The following is a 19,510-nucleotide window of genomic DNA, read 5'->3' as shown; positions in this document are numbered from 1 at the left end:
TAATTTTGTTAGATCAAACACCAAATTATAAATTTTCTGAAATGTACAGAAAATTCTTTTATTGTAATACTCCTTACCTCTATCAACAATTTCATGTTTCATCGTACGTTAAAGCTTGATAAGTGACATAGAAGAAAATTGAACGTACGTCGTACGTGTTCTATTCGGTATTAGCGAAACGCTTAACCCTTCTCCTTACAGATTCAGGGGGTTAATAAGAGGGACCGAACGAATATCGTGCTTTCAGTCTGCGTACAGCGCAGAGCTACGTACATATATTAACGCATTGTTAAACGTTCTTTGCGTCTTTATCGTACAGGAAACGATACTTGCCATTTAATGGGCGAACAAGCGCTAGGTCTTGAATAAGCGTTAAGCATGTTCGCGAATATAGTTTGTCGAAACTAAATGTTAGAAACAGTGTGACTATACGAGATACGTACGATGGGTAAATTGGTGTTTTTGGTGCTGTTTGTTTATTCTGTGGGAATTTCACGCTACTGCGAAACTACGTCGACTCCAAATCGGTAATTGTAGCCGATTAAATTCTATGAATTCAAATTCAAGATAACGATCAGATTATCGATCGCGACAATGTCTTAGTGGACGCGTTAGACGTCGATAACTTTACGAGAAGAATATGCCGTCTTCAAGTACTAACTAATTGCGCGTATAATTTTCGTAAAGACTAGATAATATATAGAAGAAAGATAAGAAGATGATAGATAGAATATAAATAAAGTATAAATGAAAAAAATATTTAATATATAATATTCAGAAGAAAAACTGTGCGATTGTTTGATAGAATCTCCAAGCTTGATTTCTAAAAAGATATCAACTTTCTTACTTAGTTACGATATTTGGTAATATACAGTGGTATGCCGATAATCTTTAACGTATATAAATTTGATCGTAATATTACGTCGTTAAACATACGTATGCACTGCAGGGGTTGCAGAACAAGACGAAAAATAAAGTTCGTAGCATATTATTTTGCATTTGTGCTAGCTCTATTTTGTTTTTAGGGGATATGTGTTTATGGCACCGAAAAGATTATTAGCCGGCGAAACCGAAAGCGGCTGTTTGTCTTTACACAATTTGGAACTACCGGCTCATGTTCTTCTCGAGCTAGTGCCCACGATAGAAAATCAAGTATTGGCTCGTACTAGCGCCGTTGTAAAAACAGGTAAATACACTTGTAATTGAACGAAGAACTGCAAACCAAAGAATATTGCAAGAGTAACGATAATCTTCAAAGAATTACGTGCGCGCCATTATTAGTTACTTAAAAAATTCTTGTCATACGAAGAAACAAAGTTCAATTTTTCAAGTTTTAAATTAATAATTATTAAAAGATTATTCACGCGTTACATCGTTAGTTGTCTTGATAGATGTTTGTAATTTGTATATACTCGTCTTTATTGTACTGCGAGAATAGATTCACAGTTCTTTGAGATCCAATCTAGACCTTTGACATCACATTGTGTATGTACGTTATACATATTATGTATGTACTCAAGATCATCGGTATCATTTCGATAAGCGACCTCCGTCAATGGCATGCATAAACTATATATGAAATTTGCAAGATGTATCTCAATTTATATTAATTTATACGAATTTATATTATTTATTAATTTAACGAAATGTTGATGAGTTGTTAATATAGAAATACCATTGCGTTAAATTATTACTGATTTTGATTTTAAACGTTAAACACGCAATTCTTCAATTAAAATTACTATTAATGAATTTTACTTAATTTTACGTAATCTTTGTTGCGATAACGAGTAAGCACAAAACTATCAAGATGTAAGAGTGCTTAGGTGTACAGTAACATAGAAGATAAAGATTTTACTAATAAAGATCGTTCCAAATTCTACGCTTTTACTGCTTAAGGGGAAAGATGATATTTGGAACAACGTTTTACGGTATAAAAGAATATTTCGAATAACTCGTTATTTTGTAGTTAATTTACAATTGTCTAGCTACGCGAAAAATGACGTAGAAACTACAAAATAATCAAAGTTTCGACTTTCAAGAAATTCTTTTCCTATCCTCTTGGTTTTCATTTTCTCCCTTATCTCTGTAGGTGTTTTCATCTCATATCGGACTCTTTAAACAAATCGTAAATTGAAATTGTCGCTTCCTGCGGGGGGACTGAATTGGCCGACTCCCTCTCTGGAGAGGAAATAAGCAATCGCTAGAATATATACATGAGAAACCCATTTATATTATTATATACGGGATGAACAAATTTAATCCTATTATTATTGAGAAAACTTTAGTATCAAATGTTTTTTAAAGCTCGTATGGGCAACTGTAGGAACAACGATTATCTAAATCGACGTGTAATTAAGCAGCTAATTGTTTGCAGCCTTTCTTGGTATAGCAATTTAACGATTAAGGATGTCCTTTTGCGCGAATGCATTTATGTCAGACGAAGACGATTGCTTCGATGTTGCAAGCTAACATGGCAAATAATCATATATTACATTTTCAAACTTAATATTATAAATTGTAAGCACCAGTTCAATCCCAAAACTTTCTTTCCTGATGTTATCTACGAATTTCCCTTTTTCAGGTACAGAAACATGCCTGCACTTAACAGTACCGCAGACTGCTTCCAGAACCGCAAGGCTCCGATTAAAAATCAAATTCGACAAGTATCCCGATTACGTCGTGGTATCGGAATCAACCGTAGAGATCGAGGATGATTCTTTGATCACCTTCGTAGAAACCGATAAACCGACCTACAAGCCCGGTCAAGACGTTAAAATCAGAATTCTTATGCTTATGCATGATTTAAAACCGTCGCAAAAATCGGTGAGAAATTACTTCGTTCCAAATTTTTCATTAGATTTCTATTGCTTGCCTGAAGTTATCGTTTCGTCGTTACTTTGAATATGTTTCGAAATTTTCGTTGCTCGCAGATTCCAGAAGTATGGATCGAAAGTCCATCGTTAGTGAGAGTAGCGCAATGGACGAACATAAGCACGGAGAACGGGATGGCTCAGTTGACGTTTCCTTTGTCTCCGGAACCAACCTTGGTAAAATCGAAACGTCTATGGAGAAAATAATTAAATGCGATCAAGTTAAAGAGAAAGTTAGAAAGAACCGAATACTTCGAATCAAAAGATAGAAAGAACAAATCGACTAAACGAGAAAATAATTGTTTCAAAGACTAAAGACAAGTTGCTATTTTGTTAGATAAGAAAAATAAGAATATGATGGTTTTCTCTATGCTTAAATAATTTTATATAAACCCTACGTGTAATTTATGTAACAGGGAACGTGGAACATAAAAGTAATGAAAGAAAGAGAGTATTCTAAGTTGATTCACACTACTCGATTTGAAGTAGAGAAATACGTTCTGCCAAAATTTCAAATAACCATCAATTCACCACAATATATTCTTGCGGATGTGGAGAACGTGACTTGGAACATCTGTGTCAAGTATCGTTATCGTATCTTTACCATAAAATTTCAAATATTATGAACAACGTTGCTAAGCTATTACATTAATGCGTAAATCGTATTATACATTAAGATTAAATAATGATTAACATTACAGATATAGTTACGGTAAACCTGTGAAAGGTAATCTATTGCTGAAGTTAACTCCGCAAACGCCAAGTTGGAGAAGATTGCCCAATCTTCCGGCAATACGTTACGAAACGGAAGTACGTATACACGAGCCGTTTAATGCAAAAGTGGTGTAAGTAAAAAAATGCTGGTTACCGAATAACGAGGAATAGAGTAAGAGTTCCATAAGGAAGATCGTTGCTTATTCCGCCATCCACCAAGAAACTAACGAATATATACTTGTTCTCGAGATTTGCAGCTAAACCAAACAGGCAAAAGATCGACCTATACCACTTTTGCATCAAACGGGCCATACATTTTTCTTCTATCGTATTCATTTTGATTATCGAAGTGGAAAGGTATATCAAAGACGAAATAAATATTTTAGCTCGATAAACCGGATGGTTGCACCGAATTTGTTCTTTCTGGAACGGTTCTTGGATTGGCGCATTGGAAAATGGATCCGAACAATATCGTTCTCATAGCCGAATTCACAGAAGCCGGGACTGGTGTAGTAGAAACTACGATTAGTAGAACCGTGGTGATGCACGAAGCACTGAAATTAGAATACGAGAATTATACACCTAAATACTTCAAGTTCGGTTTACCTTATCATGGAAAAGTGAATTTTTATCTCATGCTTATGTTACTCGAATATAATTTTTAATCTGTCAGTGGTAATAATTACCTTATTTAAATCGTATCTTTTTATGATAGTTACGAGTTTTGCGACACGACGACACGCCCGCTCCGAACGAAAAAATTCAAATTTGCCTAAAAGTACGTGGAAAAATCGAATGGGACAAAGATGTTGTAGAATGTCGTGATTTTATGTCATCGCCTGATGGTTTCGTCGATTTTGTCGTACCACCGCAACATAAAAATATCGTTTTGTTAAGCTTTGTCGCCACCGCCGTTGATTATCCGACAACCTATTATCCACCAGACCAACGTTGGAAAGTAAGTAACATTGATAGTAACTTATTAATATTGCTACTAACTATCGTTAGAGACTTATCAATCCTAATAACATTTTATGTTTATAAACATTCAGATTTTAATTTCTCATAAATGTTGGTCTCATATACAATTTATTTCAGGTTTTCATGAATCAACCATCAGCATCTACCACCGTAAATCCTTGGTATTCTCCGTCCGATAGTTACTTAACGGTAGCTCGGGGAAATCAACCGATCACGTGTGGCGAAAAGTATTCCTTTAACGTTATGTATACGACACCCCCTAACATGAGTGAATCCATTTCTTTCCATTATTCGATCAATTCCAAGGGAGGTATTTTAATATATGGACACGTAAAGCACAAACCTAATCGGGATACGGTGTTGAATTATTTTGAATTTCACAATTTATTGGGTTCTATTGAATCTTTTGCTAACAAAACGGAGCAGGAAGCTATAGTACACAGGTAAATTTTTCTAATATTTTTATACTACGATTTCTAAATTGTGTCATCGATAATTCGTTAGCTCTCAGCTAAAAAATATATATTTTTTAGATTCCCATTAAGCGTTAAAGTAACGCCAAGCATGGCTCCAGTTTCGGAATTGCTACTTTATTACGTACGATCAGATGGTGAAATTGTCGCAACAACTTACACAATAGAAGTTGGCCACTGTTTTGAGAACAAAGTAAAAACCGCATGGCATACTGATGTTCAAACACCAGGATCGGCGACTCAGTATCACGTGGAAGCTGCTCCTGGATCGCTTTGTGGAATCTCTGCAGTAGATAAATCGACCCTATTTTTGGGTAAATCGAAATCCAATCTGATCAGTGCCACTCAAACGTTCGACCAGTTGAGAAGATTTCATCCAACTCCAGAGCCACATTTTCTATCGGCAATTCATTGCAAATGTACGTCCTTGAATTATTTATAACTTTGATATAATTATTGACGTAATTTGTAATATTAAATTTGAATCGTACAGCAATGGCATCAGAAGGAACGAACGAAGAGATCAATCATTTTCCAGGATTTACCGAATTGCGAAAAAGGAGAAACACGAAATACAACGTAATATACAACAAAAGGGTTAACTATGTGGACGCTGTACAAGCTTTTGTCGTAAGATTTTTTGCGTATGCGTTCATCCCTTTAACCTCTAGACACTCTAAACGATTCGATCTTGATTTTCATAGGACTTTGGAGTGATTGTAATGAGCGATCTCGTATTACAAACACGACCATGCCCGTGGATGTACATGGAACACACAGACATGTTTCTTGCCTCCCATGTGTCTTCTTTCAAGTCCTTCCATTCTGGCGAGTTTTTGCTAATCTTTCTTATTACTAACGAATTTAATCTCGTGTAACAAAGTACGAAAGGTACGCAATGCCATCGTTTCCCTTCAGTTTTTTACGAACATAAAGATATCGTAGGTCATTTTCTGTTTTTAAAAAATTCCATTTACTTGGCATGTGTAATGCATGTGCAAATAAAAGAAAAGAAATCGGGTGTAAGTTTGTACGAATCGATGAGATATACATATATGTATATTTACAGAACTAGAATAAACGAAAGACGTTCTTCGATCGTTCGTCCAAGCTGACGATTGCGAAGAAAACAATTGCGACCTATGCATTCGCAAAACTAGTGGATTTTAAATTCAAAGCTTCACGCTCCATGCTTGCAAAACTTCTTTATGGAAGAAAGCGACTAAGTATAAAAACATTGAAATTTTTAACTTGTCCAATAACAGATGCTGTTGCTGCTGCGGCCATGGACCCAGGAGTAGAATATGTTGACCAAAATCCGGCTCAGACGGCTACACTTAGATCATATTTTCCTGAAACGTGGTTGTGGGAATTGGTGCCTACTGGGTATGATTGAAATACATTTTAAGAGCGTACTGAATATTTCGAGAGTGCTAACAATCCTTCTTATATGTCTTCTTGTGATAAATACGTTACTTGTTGATCACGATCAAGATTCGATCAGATTTATTATTATAACTATATATTTAATTATTTTTCATAGGAAAGAGGGCAAAGTAACGATAGAACGTACACTTCCGCACACCATCACCGATTGGGTTGGATATACAACATGTATTTCGCCGGTTCACGGTCTTGGAATAGCCCCTCCGACCACTATAACAGCATTCCAATTGTTCTTCCTGGATTATAGTTTACCGTACAGCATAAAACGTGGAGAAATAATGCGTTTCAAAGTGTCCCTTTTCAATTACATGCATCACAGTTTACCTGTAAGTGCATCGTTGTAAGTTCGTCTATAACACAGTGGCGGATCCAGAAGCCTTTCTGAGGAAGAAGTAACAAAAGGTGTAAAAGTACATATATAAGTACATTTTTGAACCTTATTTTACAAGATATAAATTTGCTTGTAATTTTTATTTTAATGTTTCTATCTTGTACCATATCTAACTAGTTTTTCAAACTGTGACATAATATTTTTATATTTTATTAATCTTGAGGAGAGGACAGGCGACCGCGCTACTGCCCTCACTACTGCACTCACTTTGAATCTGCCACTGTTATAACAAATAAATTCTTAAGTACTAAAAGATATGAATTCTCTTATGCATGAAATTTCATATTTTTAAATATACTTTCTAATAGATTGGTTTTAGGCGTATACCGTCTACCGAAATTGCATTTTATTTCAAATAATTTTCCCAACTCCAAAATCCATGTATTTAATAATTTGTTTCATTTATTAATATACAGGTAAAAATTAAAATGGAAGAAGTAGAAGGAATTGATTTGCATTCGTCGAATTCTATCGCCTCGTTCTGTGTAAAACCACGAGACAGTATTGTCTATCAGTACATTTTGAAACCACGAGTAATCGGAGAAGTTAACGTAACAGTTGCCGCTTTCATAGACACTGATTTTCCTGAACCATGCGGACCAGAGACTGTGGTATTTACGCGGTAATTAAGAATAAATAAATAGCTCGTACTGTCAAATAGTAAAAAAAAAAAAAAGAAACTTCCTAATAGGAAGTAAGAATAAATTTTAACGATACAAAGATAAGAAATAGAAATTAATAATAAACAAATAACTAATCTATTCATATTTAAGGAACGTAATGCCTGATCTATTCATGTTTAAGGGACGTAATCATGAAACCGATTCTAATTCTACCCGAAGGTTTCCCCATGGAAGAAACGAAATCTACGTTGATTTGCCCGATGGATTTCAGCGATGATTCCGCGTTCATGTGGGAATTGACATTGCCTGAAGATGCGGTGCCGGATAGTGGGAGAGCGTATTTAAATTTGATAGGAGACATCTTAGGTCCGGCACTCGAAAATTTAGATAAACTTGTACAATTACCAAAAGGTTGCGGTGAACAAAATATGGTACTGTTTGTTCCAAATATTCACGTGATTAAATATCTGGATGTGATCGGAATCGATAATCCCGAACTTCGTACGAAAGCGATTAGGAATATGGAAAAAGGTATCGTTACATATTTTTAAGAAAGAGGAATATTTTTTAGCAAGAACGATTAATGTACTTGATTGAAATTTGTTTTATAAAATTGAAAAAAAACCTTCCATTTTTTATTGATCAGTTAAGGCAGTATTAACCGTTTTTATTACATATTGAACTTAGGATACCAGAGAGAGCTAACGTACAGACATGTGGATGGTTCTTATTCTGCGTTTGGAAGTAGTGAAAGCTCTATATGGCTGACTGCATTCGTATTAAAATCATTTGCTCAGGCTGCAACCTTGATTCATATCGACGAACAGGATCTTAAGCTATCTGTTAGCTGGATCACATCGCAACAATTGGAAAATGGTTGTTTCCCCGTAATAGGCACTGTCTTTCACAAACAGATGAAGGTTCGCCAAATTTTCAACTGTTCGAATGTCTCAATAAATTGCAACAAGTTTTACTTTAGGGCGGCCTTGAAGAATACGATGGCTTGTCATCAGGAATAACAGCATACATCCTAATTTCTTTGCTCGAATCTGGTGTTCCTTTGTCATCGTCTGTTGTTAATAATGCCCAGAGTTGTTTGGAAAAGGGAACAGCTAGTGGTCACAATAATCTACACACTACGGTTCTCACTACATACGCGTTAGCATTATTGGGAGATCCAAAGGCCAATTCCAGCATGACATCTTTGATGAATCTCGCTACACGCTACAAAGTGAGAATGAACATATATAATCGATCAGGAAATATATCTTATTTCTAAACTTTTTTCTTTTCTATTTGATACTTAGTTAAAATATATCTATAATTACGATTTTATTATTCTTAATACTTGATCTTTTTACGTTATAGAATCTAGTTTGGTGGGAGGATAAAACTAAGCCTTCAATCGGTCTAAGCATCGAAATGACTGCATATGTCATTCTTACCTTACTGAAATTAGGTGATGGACATTTGATTGAAGCCTTGAAAGCCGTTCGCTGGATATCAAAGCAAAGAAACGCCGAAGGTGGATTTACGTCCACTCAAGACACGGTTGTTGGACTGGAGGCTCTTACGAAATATGCTATGACTGTACAACATAGAAATATCGATTTGTCTGTTCTTGTCACTGCTAAGGAAGTGGATTATGTCTACAAATTGCATAACGAAAATCGTATGGTTCTTAAGCAAATTCGTTTATCTGTTTTACCAACTATCGTAGAAATCTTTGCTCAAGGCAAAGGATGTGTTTTAGTACAGGTAAAATAAATGTCTTTATCTTTATTCAAGAATACAGGAACTTTGCTACGAACTCTGTATATAATTATTTACTTGCAATTTCTTTTTCGTTGCAAATTATATAAACATTGCGTTTCAATTTTAGAGCAATCTTAAATACAATGTCCCGCATAGTACCGGTTCAGATGCTTTTGATCTTTCGGTGAGAGCCCGTTCCGTTAGTCATGGAAACGAATGCTCGTTACAAGAAATTACAATCTGTGCTCGATATAAGCTGGCAGATGAGGAAAGTAACATGGCTTTGCTAGAAATTGGAATGATAAGTGGTTACGTGCCTGATCGAGCGAGTCTTCACTTGTTATTAGATCCATCTTCAAGTAAATTCACTCTCTTTCCTATTACAAATTGAATTAACGGATAATAATACGATATTAATTGAAATCTATTCATAAATTGCAGAAGTTAAACGATTCGAGGAAGACCAAGATACTATGACGATTTATTTTGATAAATTAACTGGACAAAATACTTGCGTCTCGTTTAGAATAATACAGGAGTATTTTGTCGATCATCTTAAGCCAGCAAACGTGAGGCTTTACGATTACTATCAGCAAGAGCTTACCGTATCCACTGTAAGTCCAGACGATTTCTATTCAATTTTAATTAGAAAAAAAAAGATGTAACGATTGATAGAATAAATGCTTTCAGAATTACACAATCGCTTCAATTTGTAGCAGCGCGGAACCAGTCGATGAACAAACAACGCCAAATCAACTATCTACTATGAAGCAATACAAAGAATTTAATACCAGTCCGGTGAATTCCTCTTTCTTCGTCGTCAATCATGAACTAGCAGTGCCAGATGGAATAGAGGGACCAATTCCAGTTTATATGAAACCGGATGCCTATGATAAAACAGAAATGGCTATCACTACCAATGGATCACCTGATTTAACACCGACATTTACAACGGAAGACCAAACTGTATCAACTATACAAATAGAGAATGAAGAACCTGTACAGGTATTTATATACATTTCAAACTTTTTTAATCGTTCCAAACGACTTGCGAATAATTAGTCAAATAAAATTTGTCAAACAACGAAAAATCGAAGAAAATAAAAAGATTCGTCGAACTATCGATAGAGACAATTTCTTACAGGTGGAGCCAGACATTGAAATAAAGAACACTACAACAATCGCCGAGACGAATATTCCGTGTAAGTAAAATGTATTTTACAATCTACAACAGTTACACGTACAATTATCGTTTCTCACGTTACATGTTACTTTAGTGCCAACGGGAGTAAACCAATCATGTCCCGTATGTATGGAGTTACCGTCAAACATTAGCGATGTTTATTGTTCGGCAAGTAGCGCGGTTAAAGTAGCAATCAGACGACTTCGCAAAGTGAGATTGCTGCTAGACTTGCATTCATCCCGAGAAGTTCAACGTCTTCGTGCCACGGTCGAGTTCACTTTAAGCCCAAATTGTTCCTGTTTACAGTTAGATAACCGTACGTAACGTACTAAGAGACGGGGTACACATTGATAAGTTAAACCACCATACCTCGATACACATAACACGTACACCGTTTTACAATGTATATTTAGTATAAAAAAATATTTTCTTGCAGCTGGAAGTTTTGCATTAATCATAAACAAGGATAACGACTTTCTTGCATCCGGGGATCAGAAGCAAACACTGAACGATTCGTTTCATATATATGGTTTACCAATGGTAAGCGGTATGCCTTGCAAATTGGCCGAGGCACGAGCCTCTTGTTTCAATGAAGAGAACATTCAATGCACGTACGAAGATCCCTCGGTTTACGGTTAGATTTAGTATACCTATCTTAATGTGTTTAATGCGCAAAATGTTTGAAACCGATTGTGTAAATTTCGATTACAAGGATATAACACTGTATGTTCTGTTTTCTTTTTCAACTGAACTAATTTCGCGCAGGGTATATACATGAATCTTTACTCTTTTCATTTTCTGTTTTTTTTTTATCTACAAATATATCAGTTACATAATATGTAAGTAATCATAGGATAAGCTATAGTCCACGTGAAAACATAAACGAACATCATCGTCGCAATTAGTTATATATGTATCAGGGAATGGAAAGTTCCTCTTTTTTTATATATATTGTGAATAAAGTTTTCAATATAGTAAATTGATTAATTTATTCCTTCGTAATTTTATATATATGTATATGTATATATATGTATATTGACAAGTGAACACGCAAAAAAGCGAATATCGGTTTTTTGTTTGTTATACTTTTATTTATTTATTCTTTGTATCTGATCTGCTACTGAAATAATTATTACAAATTAACAATCACCTCTCGAACTTTTTACTACATTAAATATTATTTTATTACAGCAGATTTTACGGTTATCTATTTTATTATTACGGCTCTTTTTATTTATCATACTAAGTGTTTGTCATTTAATGCTGATGGAATTGAAACATTTTCTCTTTCTATCTTTTTGCACAGCTACAGAGAATATTTGTTATAAAGCTATCGATCTTTCTTCTCTTTCTTTCTTTCTTCGTCCTTCTTTTTTTATTGTTATTTATGTAATTTCCTATGTTCGACTTCAGCATTAAATACCAAATCGCATTATCACTGGAAATGTGTTCGCTATTTATCCACATTTGTAAACGGTAAAATGCTTGCTCGAAATAAATAAGACTATTTGCACTGTTCGCTAGAGAAACTAACCGTAGCGACGCTTCACTAAAGTAAAATGCAAAACCTAACACCTGCATCAGGAATGAAAGGAACGATTTTTGAATGTCTATAAATTGGCAGTAGCGTTTTCAGTTCAGTCGGCGTCGTTTCCAAAGATTTCAATTATACTCTATTCAATAGATATTTTTTGCTTGTAGTTAGTACATCACCGTTTATCCGTACGAATAAACAACACGGTACATGTAGTAGATATTATAGAATCCTATTCGCAAATGGTCACTTAAGAAAAAACGAGACGAATACGATTAATAATACTTTGTTACACTGGGATCATAATTTTCATCAATTAGTTAAATATGCGCAAAGGTATACATTCACCAAAAATGATGTATTAACGCACTAGTCATTTTCTCGCCGATCTGATATACATATATACGTTTACTTTTAATATTTATCGATATTGGAACAGCATTGCCCAGGCAGAACACAAGTACTGTGACGAAATGTTGACTCAATATTTATGAGAATATTGGTCGAACACGTTGGCAGTAAATGCTCGAGTAAATAGTAAATGCACATATCTCAACAGCTCTCCTAACTTCGTAGATATCGATATTATAAAACAGTATTATACAATATTTACCCTAATGTCAAAAAACACAGTGATACAAAAATTCGGATATGTAGAATCAATATGCAAGAGACAGACATTGCAATCGCGAAGTATTCTAAATACAAATCCATGGTATTCCGAAATATGGATATACGTTTTAAAACTAGGACTAAGTGGTTATCATTAGTTTGCTAGAAAAGTGAACCACAGTTAATAAAAATAAAATAGAACCCTTGAAATAGAAGATTACTAATTATTGAACAATTTAGTAATTATTTACCAATTTAATAATTTTGTTGTAATTTAACTAATAATCTTTAGATTTCTAAAATTTTTTATAAAATATTATTCATATATATCGTTTACTATTAAAAAAAAAGTTGGGAAATTTTTACAAACATATCGAAATTAAGGATTTTTTAAAAGTGTCACTTCTCTAGCAAGAAGGCAGTATGTGTAAAAGACAATTGGTATAATCTAAAGAAATCTACTCTAAGTTAATACAAAAACTTTCAAGGTGTGGTAAAATTAACTTACGAATTGTTCAAACAACAAAAATAATGCAGTAATACTGTAGTCTGGAAAATACAATATTATTGTATATCGATATTGAATAAATATTAAAGATATAAATCTCGATGGAATCGGGCCAATATAAAAACTAATTCTAAAATTAAGTTCTACCTGGGCAGTAATACTCACATACATTTACGTTCAATTTTGTCATACCAAACAGTATTATATTGGTTGACAAATGCTACTATTAGAACCTGTGCTCGCATGGAACACGATACTGAGTAGAAAATAAAAATAGTCTGAAATAAAAATGACAATTGTGTTTGTGCGCTTCATACAGGAAAATGAAAGACAGACAATACAGGTAAAATTAATCACTACATGTAAAATAATAATACATTAAGACACGAGCTCTATATTAAATTATATATGCAGATTTTGTATTTCTTCTTTAAATTAAAATATAAAGTATTAAATTGCTACTAAAATATGATTCAGTCAGTCAGGTTTTCCATAGTACTGGCAAGCATCAGGCATTAGTATCAAACATCAACTTAAGTTAAAACTTAAAGTTGCAATAATATGTAAATATACTACTTTAGTTTATAAATATATTATTTAAATCTTATTATTTTAAATTATAAAGTACGCGTACGATATAATAAAATTGGGCTCTCTAATTAAACAAGACACGTCGTTTTATCTTTGCACTGAATTAATATATATGTATATATTATATATATTATGACACGCATTGTGAAATATAAATTAAAGATGGATTTAATATAGAGCTTGCCTTCCTTACATAATTTTAATCAAACTAAACACGATATTAACGAATTCAGGTAAAAAATTGGCTTTACTCTTTGAATTTTACGTCAGTGCACCAAAATGCAAAGAAGTCAGTCTAACTGATTATCAATTACCAAATGTACGTTCGTAAAGGTACATATATACGCGCAATAAGCGCAATTTTATTTGGCGATGTAAACACGTTATTGTTCAGACTTGATAATGCGTGTTGCGATTGTTGCAACGGTCGCAAATATCAGATGCATCAGAAATAACAAAGGAACTTGTACGAACATCCGTATTATAATACTCAATAAATTTTAGGTGCTGAACGATCGTTAATGGGACCACTGGTTTTCCTTAAAGAGGTACCTTTTCGTATTTGATCCATGAGAGAATCCCTGACTTGTAAAGGATCCATAATGGGTACACGATTACCCATTATGCGTCTTACGCTTGCGGATCTACTCGTTGTATTATTTCCTTGCAAGTTTTGCTGTTGTTGCGCTAATTTAGCATTCAAAGTCTCGAGAAAACCAGATGGTGTTTTAGAATTTTTGCTTATCTGCTGTTCAATGGAGTGCTTTCTGGTAGATTTGGGACTACTATTCGTATTGTTACCACTTGTAGCATTATTACCTGTACTGTTAATGAGCTTAGCACTGAGAACCGCCATAAAACTTTGGCCAACCCCTCCCGGACCTTGCCCTTGAATATTTACACCTGTATTGACAGTAGTTATTTGTGTAGTATTTGAATTACGTTCTTGAGAAGCTGAACGAATGGCTGCACATGAACGTTCAACAGATGATCGAGTTACTTGCAACACAGCATTATGTGGTAATGTAGCAGACGCATTGTTATGCGACTGTGCTTGTCCTGTAGCTTTCCGTAAAAGAGATGGACTAGCAGGTGTATGACGTAACTCTGTAAGAGTCCTTACTGTTTCCGACACTGAGATAGATCTGCGATATAGAATATATATTACGTTACATTAGCGTTTTACGTGCCATTGAAATCTTTCATAATAGACATGGAAAAGAATTATATTCTACCGTTGAGGAGTAGGACTAGCTGTAGGTGAAGAACCTTCTAACAAAAACGCTGGCGGGGGAGGAAGATTTTCAGTTTCGTCGCAAGTATTATCAGTGCGTTCATCGTTAGAACCTGCTGAAGGATTATTGAATGTAGCAGTTATAATAGTAGACGTTCGTCTTGTTGGTGGTGGAGGTTTATTCACTTGCTGCATCGATCCTCTACGGACCGTTAAAGTAGATACAGCACCAGGTACATTCCATGCATTTTCAGTTGGATTATGAAGTGAATGAGAATGTGGTATAGTAGTTTGACTTCCATATCCACTGCTAGATTCAATACTAGATTCTGATGTTTGACTTCCACCATCTTTTTCCGTAATTTCAGTCTAAAAATATATTTAGCTAAGCACTTATAGTTACAAAATGTCAAATGTTGTTGCCTTACCTTTTCAGTTCCTGGTGCTGATAATGAAGCAGGAGGTGGTGGTAAAGGTAACTGCATCTCTTGAGCGCGACTTGCAGCTAAATTTGCTAATTCGTGCATGTTCACATACATTGGTTGTTGAAGTTGATGAGTTGCTAATTCTGTATTATATCGTAATATTATATGTTATTTTCTAAACATTAACATAATTCATAAAGATTAATAGAGACCTTTTGCTAAGTGTGCTGGAAGTGGTAACTTAGGTTTCCCTCTAGGACTTCCAGGAGGTTCATTTTTTACTGGAACTGTTGGTCGCTCTAAACTGGAACATCTGTTTGGTATAGGAGGGCGATGACTACCATTATTTCTACGCAATTGTACTCTAGATGCTTGTTGATTAGAGGAAGAACATGAAGAGGAAGAAGAAACTGGAGAAGCGGGTTGACTATGACAACAGCTACTATTATCTGGAGCTTGGAATGTGTAGACACTGAGTGCTGGTCTTTGATGGCCTTTTTCATAAGCTACAAGAATAAGTGTAATATTATAAGTAAATTATACGTTATTCTTTATCATATATTTTAATTAATAATTTTCTTACCAGAAGAAATCGTGTGCGGTCGTTCGTTGATTGTGTTTTGATTTTGCCTATCATACTGAACTGATGTTTCCTGCAAGTCAGGCCAAGTAGCAGTAGTTACAGGTCTTGTTGTAGTACAACCAGTATTTTGATTAGTTTGAGAAGACACATTTGATACCTACGACAACACAGTTTAACTTCAAAAACATAAAAAAGACATACACCTCAAAGGATGCAGTGCTCTATTGAATATTGCAAATAAAAAGGAAAAATATGAAGTGCTGGCAAGCAACTAGTGTCTAACAACCTTACCTGATGTTCAGAGATTGGTTGTGTGTATAACGTGTCCTGAGAAGTGAAGCCAGAGTCACGGGAACTACCATTTACCAAGTGGCGTAGTGTCATCATACCATTGATGCTGGAGGGCCTGACACCGACAGACTACAACGAGTACAACATCGACTACCACATACACACTAAGCCGATGCCAAGTGGCATTCATGCTATGATCCATAAGCAACTACTTGCTTAAAATATGGCTAGTGCATAAATAGTGAAACTAATATGCCATGCACAAATGATTGACATTCTTAGTATAATAACGAAGCAGAACGAAAAAGATGTAATATCCGTTATTTATGCTACCGTAATTTTCACCTGAGAAAGTGATCTGTGCCAAGGGTGTCCAGATGGACTTGGATGACTTTTACAAGAGCCACTGCTGCTACTAGTCAAAGAACTAATTGAACACATTGAACTTTTTCTTGACCCAAGTGACAGAGAAGGACTTGAGGGCGGCGTAGCAAGTGACCACTGTGTTACATCGCAACCTTTTATATCTGTTATTACTTGCTCTGATGCAGGAGGTAAATGATGTGGAGAGGCTGCATGTCGTTGTAATTGATCAGAAACCTCTTGCAAGTGTGTCAGTTCCATTAGCATTGCAATTTCTTCATCCTATGTTTGTTTTTTACATGTTATTAATAGTGTTATTTGAAATTAAATTATTAATTACCCGGTAATTATAATTGATGTTACTAACAAGTACTGGTTTCAAAAATCTGGCAAGAAGACAATATCTGCCCCTTTCTTCGAGTAAAGCCGCGCGAACGGCTTTTCTTTCCGTTTCTTCTAAACTTAGCCGTTTTTCTTGAACAACAGCAGCTGAAGATTCTAGCATTCGATTCAATTCAATATCACCTGATAATGTTCCATGCCCTTGTGTCTGTCCTTGTAAATGATGACCTTTTCGTGCTTTTTTCTTTTGCAAACGTAATGTATCAGTAGATCGCTTTCTTAATTCTGCTTTTGCTTTTTTATATTCTGAAATTAACAGAATTTCAAGTATATTTCAACATTTCCAAATATGTTATCATTAAATATACTAACCTTTAGCATGTTCTTTATCTAAATTTATTAAAGATTTTTTCCAATCTTCTAATTTTTCTTGAAGAGGCAACACCAAGCAATCCATAATAGCACTAATAAAAGAATATGTAAATAAAAAATGCTTATTTAACAAATAAATATTTAAAATTATTAATGTTTAATGAAAACTTACCTAGTAAATGATTTCATTCGTGTTTCTACTGCTTTATGTCTAAGACATATCCGGGTTAAAGCAGTTCCAATTTCTTTTGTTGCACCTTAATTACAAATATTTTATTGGACTAAGAGCTAACATTTAAAAGTATTTCATAAAAAATTAAAAAAGAAAGTATGACACAAACAAATATTGATGTATGATTGTTTATAATAAACATAGAAAATAAGACATAATTCACCTCTTGCACTAGTTGCAGCATCAGCAATTTTTTGAAAGGTTTCAAGATATGCAGAAATAGCTAAAATAGCAGCCCTAAAAAAATATCTAATGTAATTAGAGATATTATATTATTGTAAAGTAAATTTTACAATACATCTGTAATTAAAATACAAGCTTGCAGTAAATTTTATTTTTATGTTTTATGCACAATATAATTAGTATTACTATTGAATACAAAAGTCAAATCTTAAGTTTACTAATAAAATAAATATTAAACTGTAATCAAAATATAATTATTACCTTAGGCAAGAATGTAATTTGGTTGCTTTTGAAATTAAATCTTCCCATAATGGTGCTCCATTCTAAAAACAAATTTTTATAACATTTTCTTATTTACAAAATAAGAAATATATAAATAATTTATATATACGATTTTTATACATTGTACAAATACATATTATTACATTTGATGTAGATACTTTTATGTTATCATAAAAATACAACACATTTAATAGGGTAATGCAATCACATACGCCTACCTATCTTTTCTGATTAGATAATTTTATGAACTAGGAAGCTACCTGAAGAAGAAAATTGAATTGTTACATAGCTGCAATATTACATGCATTTTTGTGGCTGTTTAATAAAATTAAATAACACTTTATAAAAAATTTATATATGAAATTTATTAAATAGGATTATTTTACATAATTTACTTTGTTATAAATATTATTCGACGTTATATTCGTTGTTTATTAGTTCCATCAAGTAAAAAGAATATATACATTTATTATCTTGGAAATATGAAAAAATATTTCGGAACAGTATTATAGAACTAGAACAAGTGTAAATTAGCTATCGTCCTCGTTTTATCGCATTAAAGTATCTCAATGGTTTCGAAGAGTAGTTTCCAGAATTAGGACAATGGAACCATATTTTTAAAAGGTACCATAAGAAAAAATAACTAAAGGAATATGTTGCCTCTTCGGTCATACTGATTTCATAATATTTACGAAATATGTATATGTATTAAGAACAGTTGCATCGACAACGCGCCTTGGCCTGCATCGTTACTTGTGCAAAGGTAGAAAAGCGTACAAAAAACAATGAACAGGAAAAAACGCGGTCGCGCTCAAGCAAAATAAATATTGAATATTGACACACCATTAACGTTACTTACCTTCATGTCAGTTATAATCTGTTGAAAGAGGCCACCCAAAGCACTGCACTCTCTCTCAATTGTTGCATCCATCTTTGACTATCCGAAATTTTTTCCTTACTTGGCTCCGATAAAGTTCTTCCACATTAGAATCGTAGAATAGTTTTACTTTTTGTTATCCATATAGATATATACAAAATTTCCGTAAGAATATCGGCGATTTGTAAGATTCGCCATTTTCGTAACAAGACACAAGTTTGAAGTAACACAGGGAAATACAACTGAGTGTATTTACCTACACTGTGCCTCTCATATATCTGTATCACGAATAATTTCGAATAAAACAATTTGGAAATCGAATGATCACTGTGCTATTTTCACAAATATTTTCCAACAATGTGCAATCATAACACCGATTAGTTTTGCCAAAGAAAATTGTAAACACTAGGGGACGGGTATCTCAACACAACGCACTCATTCTGACGAGCAACTATGGCTATCGCTCTCGCGTCTGCGTCGATTCTGTTTTCGTTGCAATACCTGAATATCTGTGCCCCCTACGGCGACCCCGTTTCACAACTTCAAATTGAGGATTCGGGGTATATCTAATCGTTACTCAGGGTAACGGCTCTCTCTACCCCTTAGACTTTAGACAATCACTTCCGGAGTGTCGACTACTTA

At 34.2% G+C, this 19,510-nt stretch overlaps 2 protein-coding genes across 5 annotated transcripts; one reads left to right on the top strand and one right to left on the bottom strand.

Annotated features, from left to right (window-relative positions):
- Positions 1 to 221: 221 nt before the first annotated feature.
- On the top strand, positions 222 to 11,413 carry LOC117209718 (alpha-2-macroglobulin-like protein 1). The gene is made up of 25 exons (XM_033452014.1): positions 222 to 527; positions 1,026 to 1,186; positions 2,585 to 2,826; positions 2,934 to 3,050; positions 3,290 to 3,456; positions 3,575 to 3,683; positions 3,974 to 4,207; positions 4,303 to 4,545; positions 4,686 to 5,011; positions 5,102 to 5,460; positions 5,535 to 5,671; positions 5,746 to 5,869; positions 6,307 to 6,427; positions 6,585 to 6,813; positions 7,295 to 7,500; positions 7,683 to 8,032; positions 8,189 to 8,421; positions 8,481 to 8,732; positions 8,870 to 9,259; positions 9,384 to 9,615; positions 9,698 to 9,870; positions 9,947 to 10,261; positions 10,401 to 10,458; positions 10,534 to 10,755; positions 10,876 to 11,413. The coding sequence occupies exons 1-25, from the start codon at positions 445 to 447 to the stop codon at positions 11,076 to 11,078; spliced, it is 5,286 nt and encodes a 1,761-aa protein (XP_033307905.1). The 5' UTR covers positions 222 to 444; the 3' UTR covers positions 11,079 to 11,413.
- Positions 11,241 to 19,471, bottom strand: LOC117209720 (protein MTSS 2). 4 transcript variants are annotated; one of them, XM_033452022.1, is made up of 13 exons: positions 18,851 to 19,471; positions 17,971 to 18,032; positions 17,690 to 17,763; positions 17,467 to 17,551; positions 17,295 to 17,386; positions 16,948 to 17,228; positions 16,563 to 16,862; positions 16,218 to 16,346; positions 15,927 to 15,996; positions 15,556 to 15,849; positions 15,347 to 15,486; positions 14,920 to 15,287; positions 11,241 to 14,829 (listed from the first exon to the last, which is right to left on the bottom strand). In XM_033452022.1, the coding sequence occupies exons 1-13, from the start codon at positions 18,920 to 18,922 to the stop codon at positions 14,175 to 14,177; spliced, it is 2,622 nt and encodes an 873-aa protein (XP_033307913.1). In that variant the 5' UTR covers positions 18,923 to 19,471; the 3' UTR covers positions 11,241 to 14,174. The 4 variants fall into 4 exon arrangements, with proteins under 4 accessions (XP_033307913.1, XP_033307912.1, XP_033307914.1 ...); XM_033452021.1 differs by having other exon boundaries at positions 15,927 to 16,083; positions 18,851 to 18,922; XM_033452023.1 differs by lacking the exon at positions 16,218 to 16,346 and having other exon boundaries at positions 15,927 to 16,083; positions 18,851 to 19,470.
- Between the last annotated feature and the right edge of the window lie 39 nt (positions 19,472 to 19,510).

The sequence above is a fragment of the Bombus bifarius genome, unplaced genomic scaffold (genome assembly GCF_011952205.1).
Source record: "Bombus bifarius isolate JDL3187 unplaced genomic scaffold, Bbif_JDL3187 scf7180000008193, whole genome shotgun sequence".
NCBI lineage: Eukaryota > Metazoa > Arthropoda > Insecta > Hymenoptera > Apidae > Bombus > Bombus bifarius.
The sequence above is the reverse complement of the archived record's forward strand: the minus strand, read 5'-3'. Positions and strand labels throughout refer to the sequence as shown.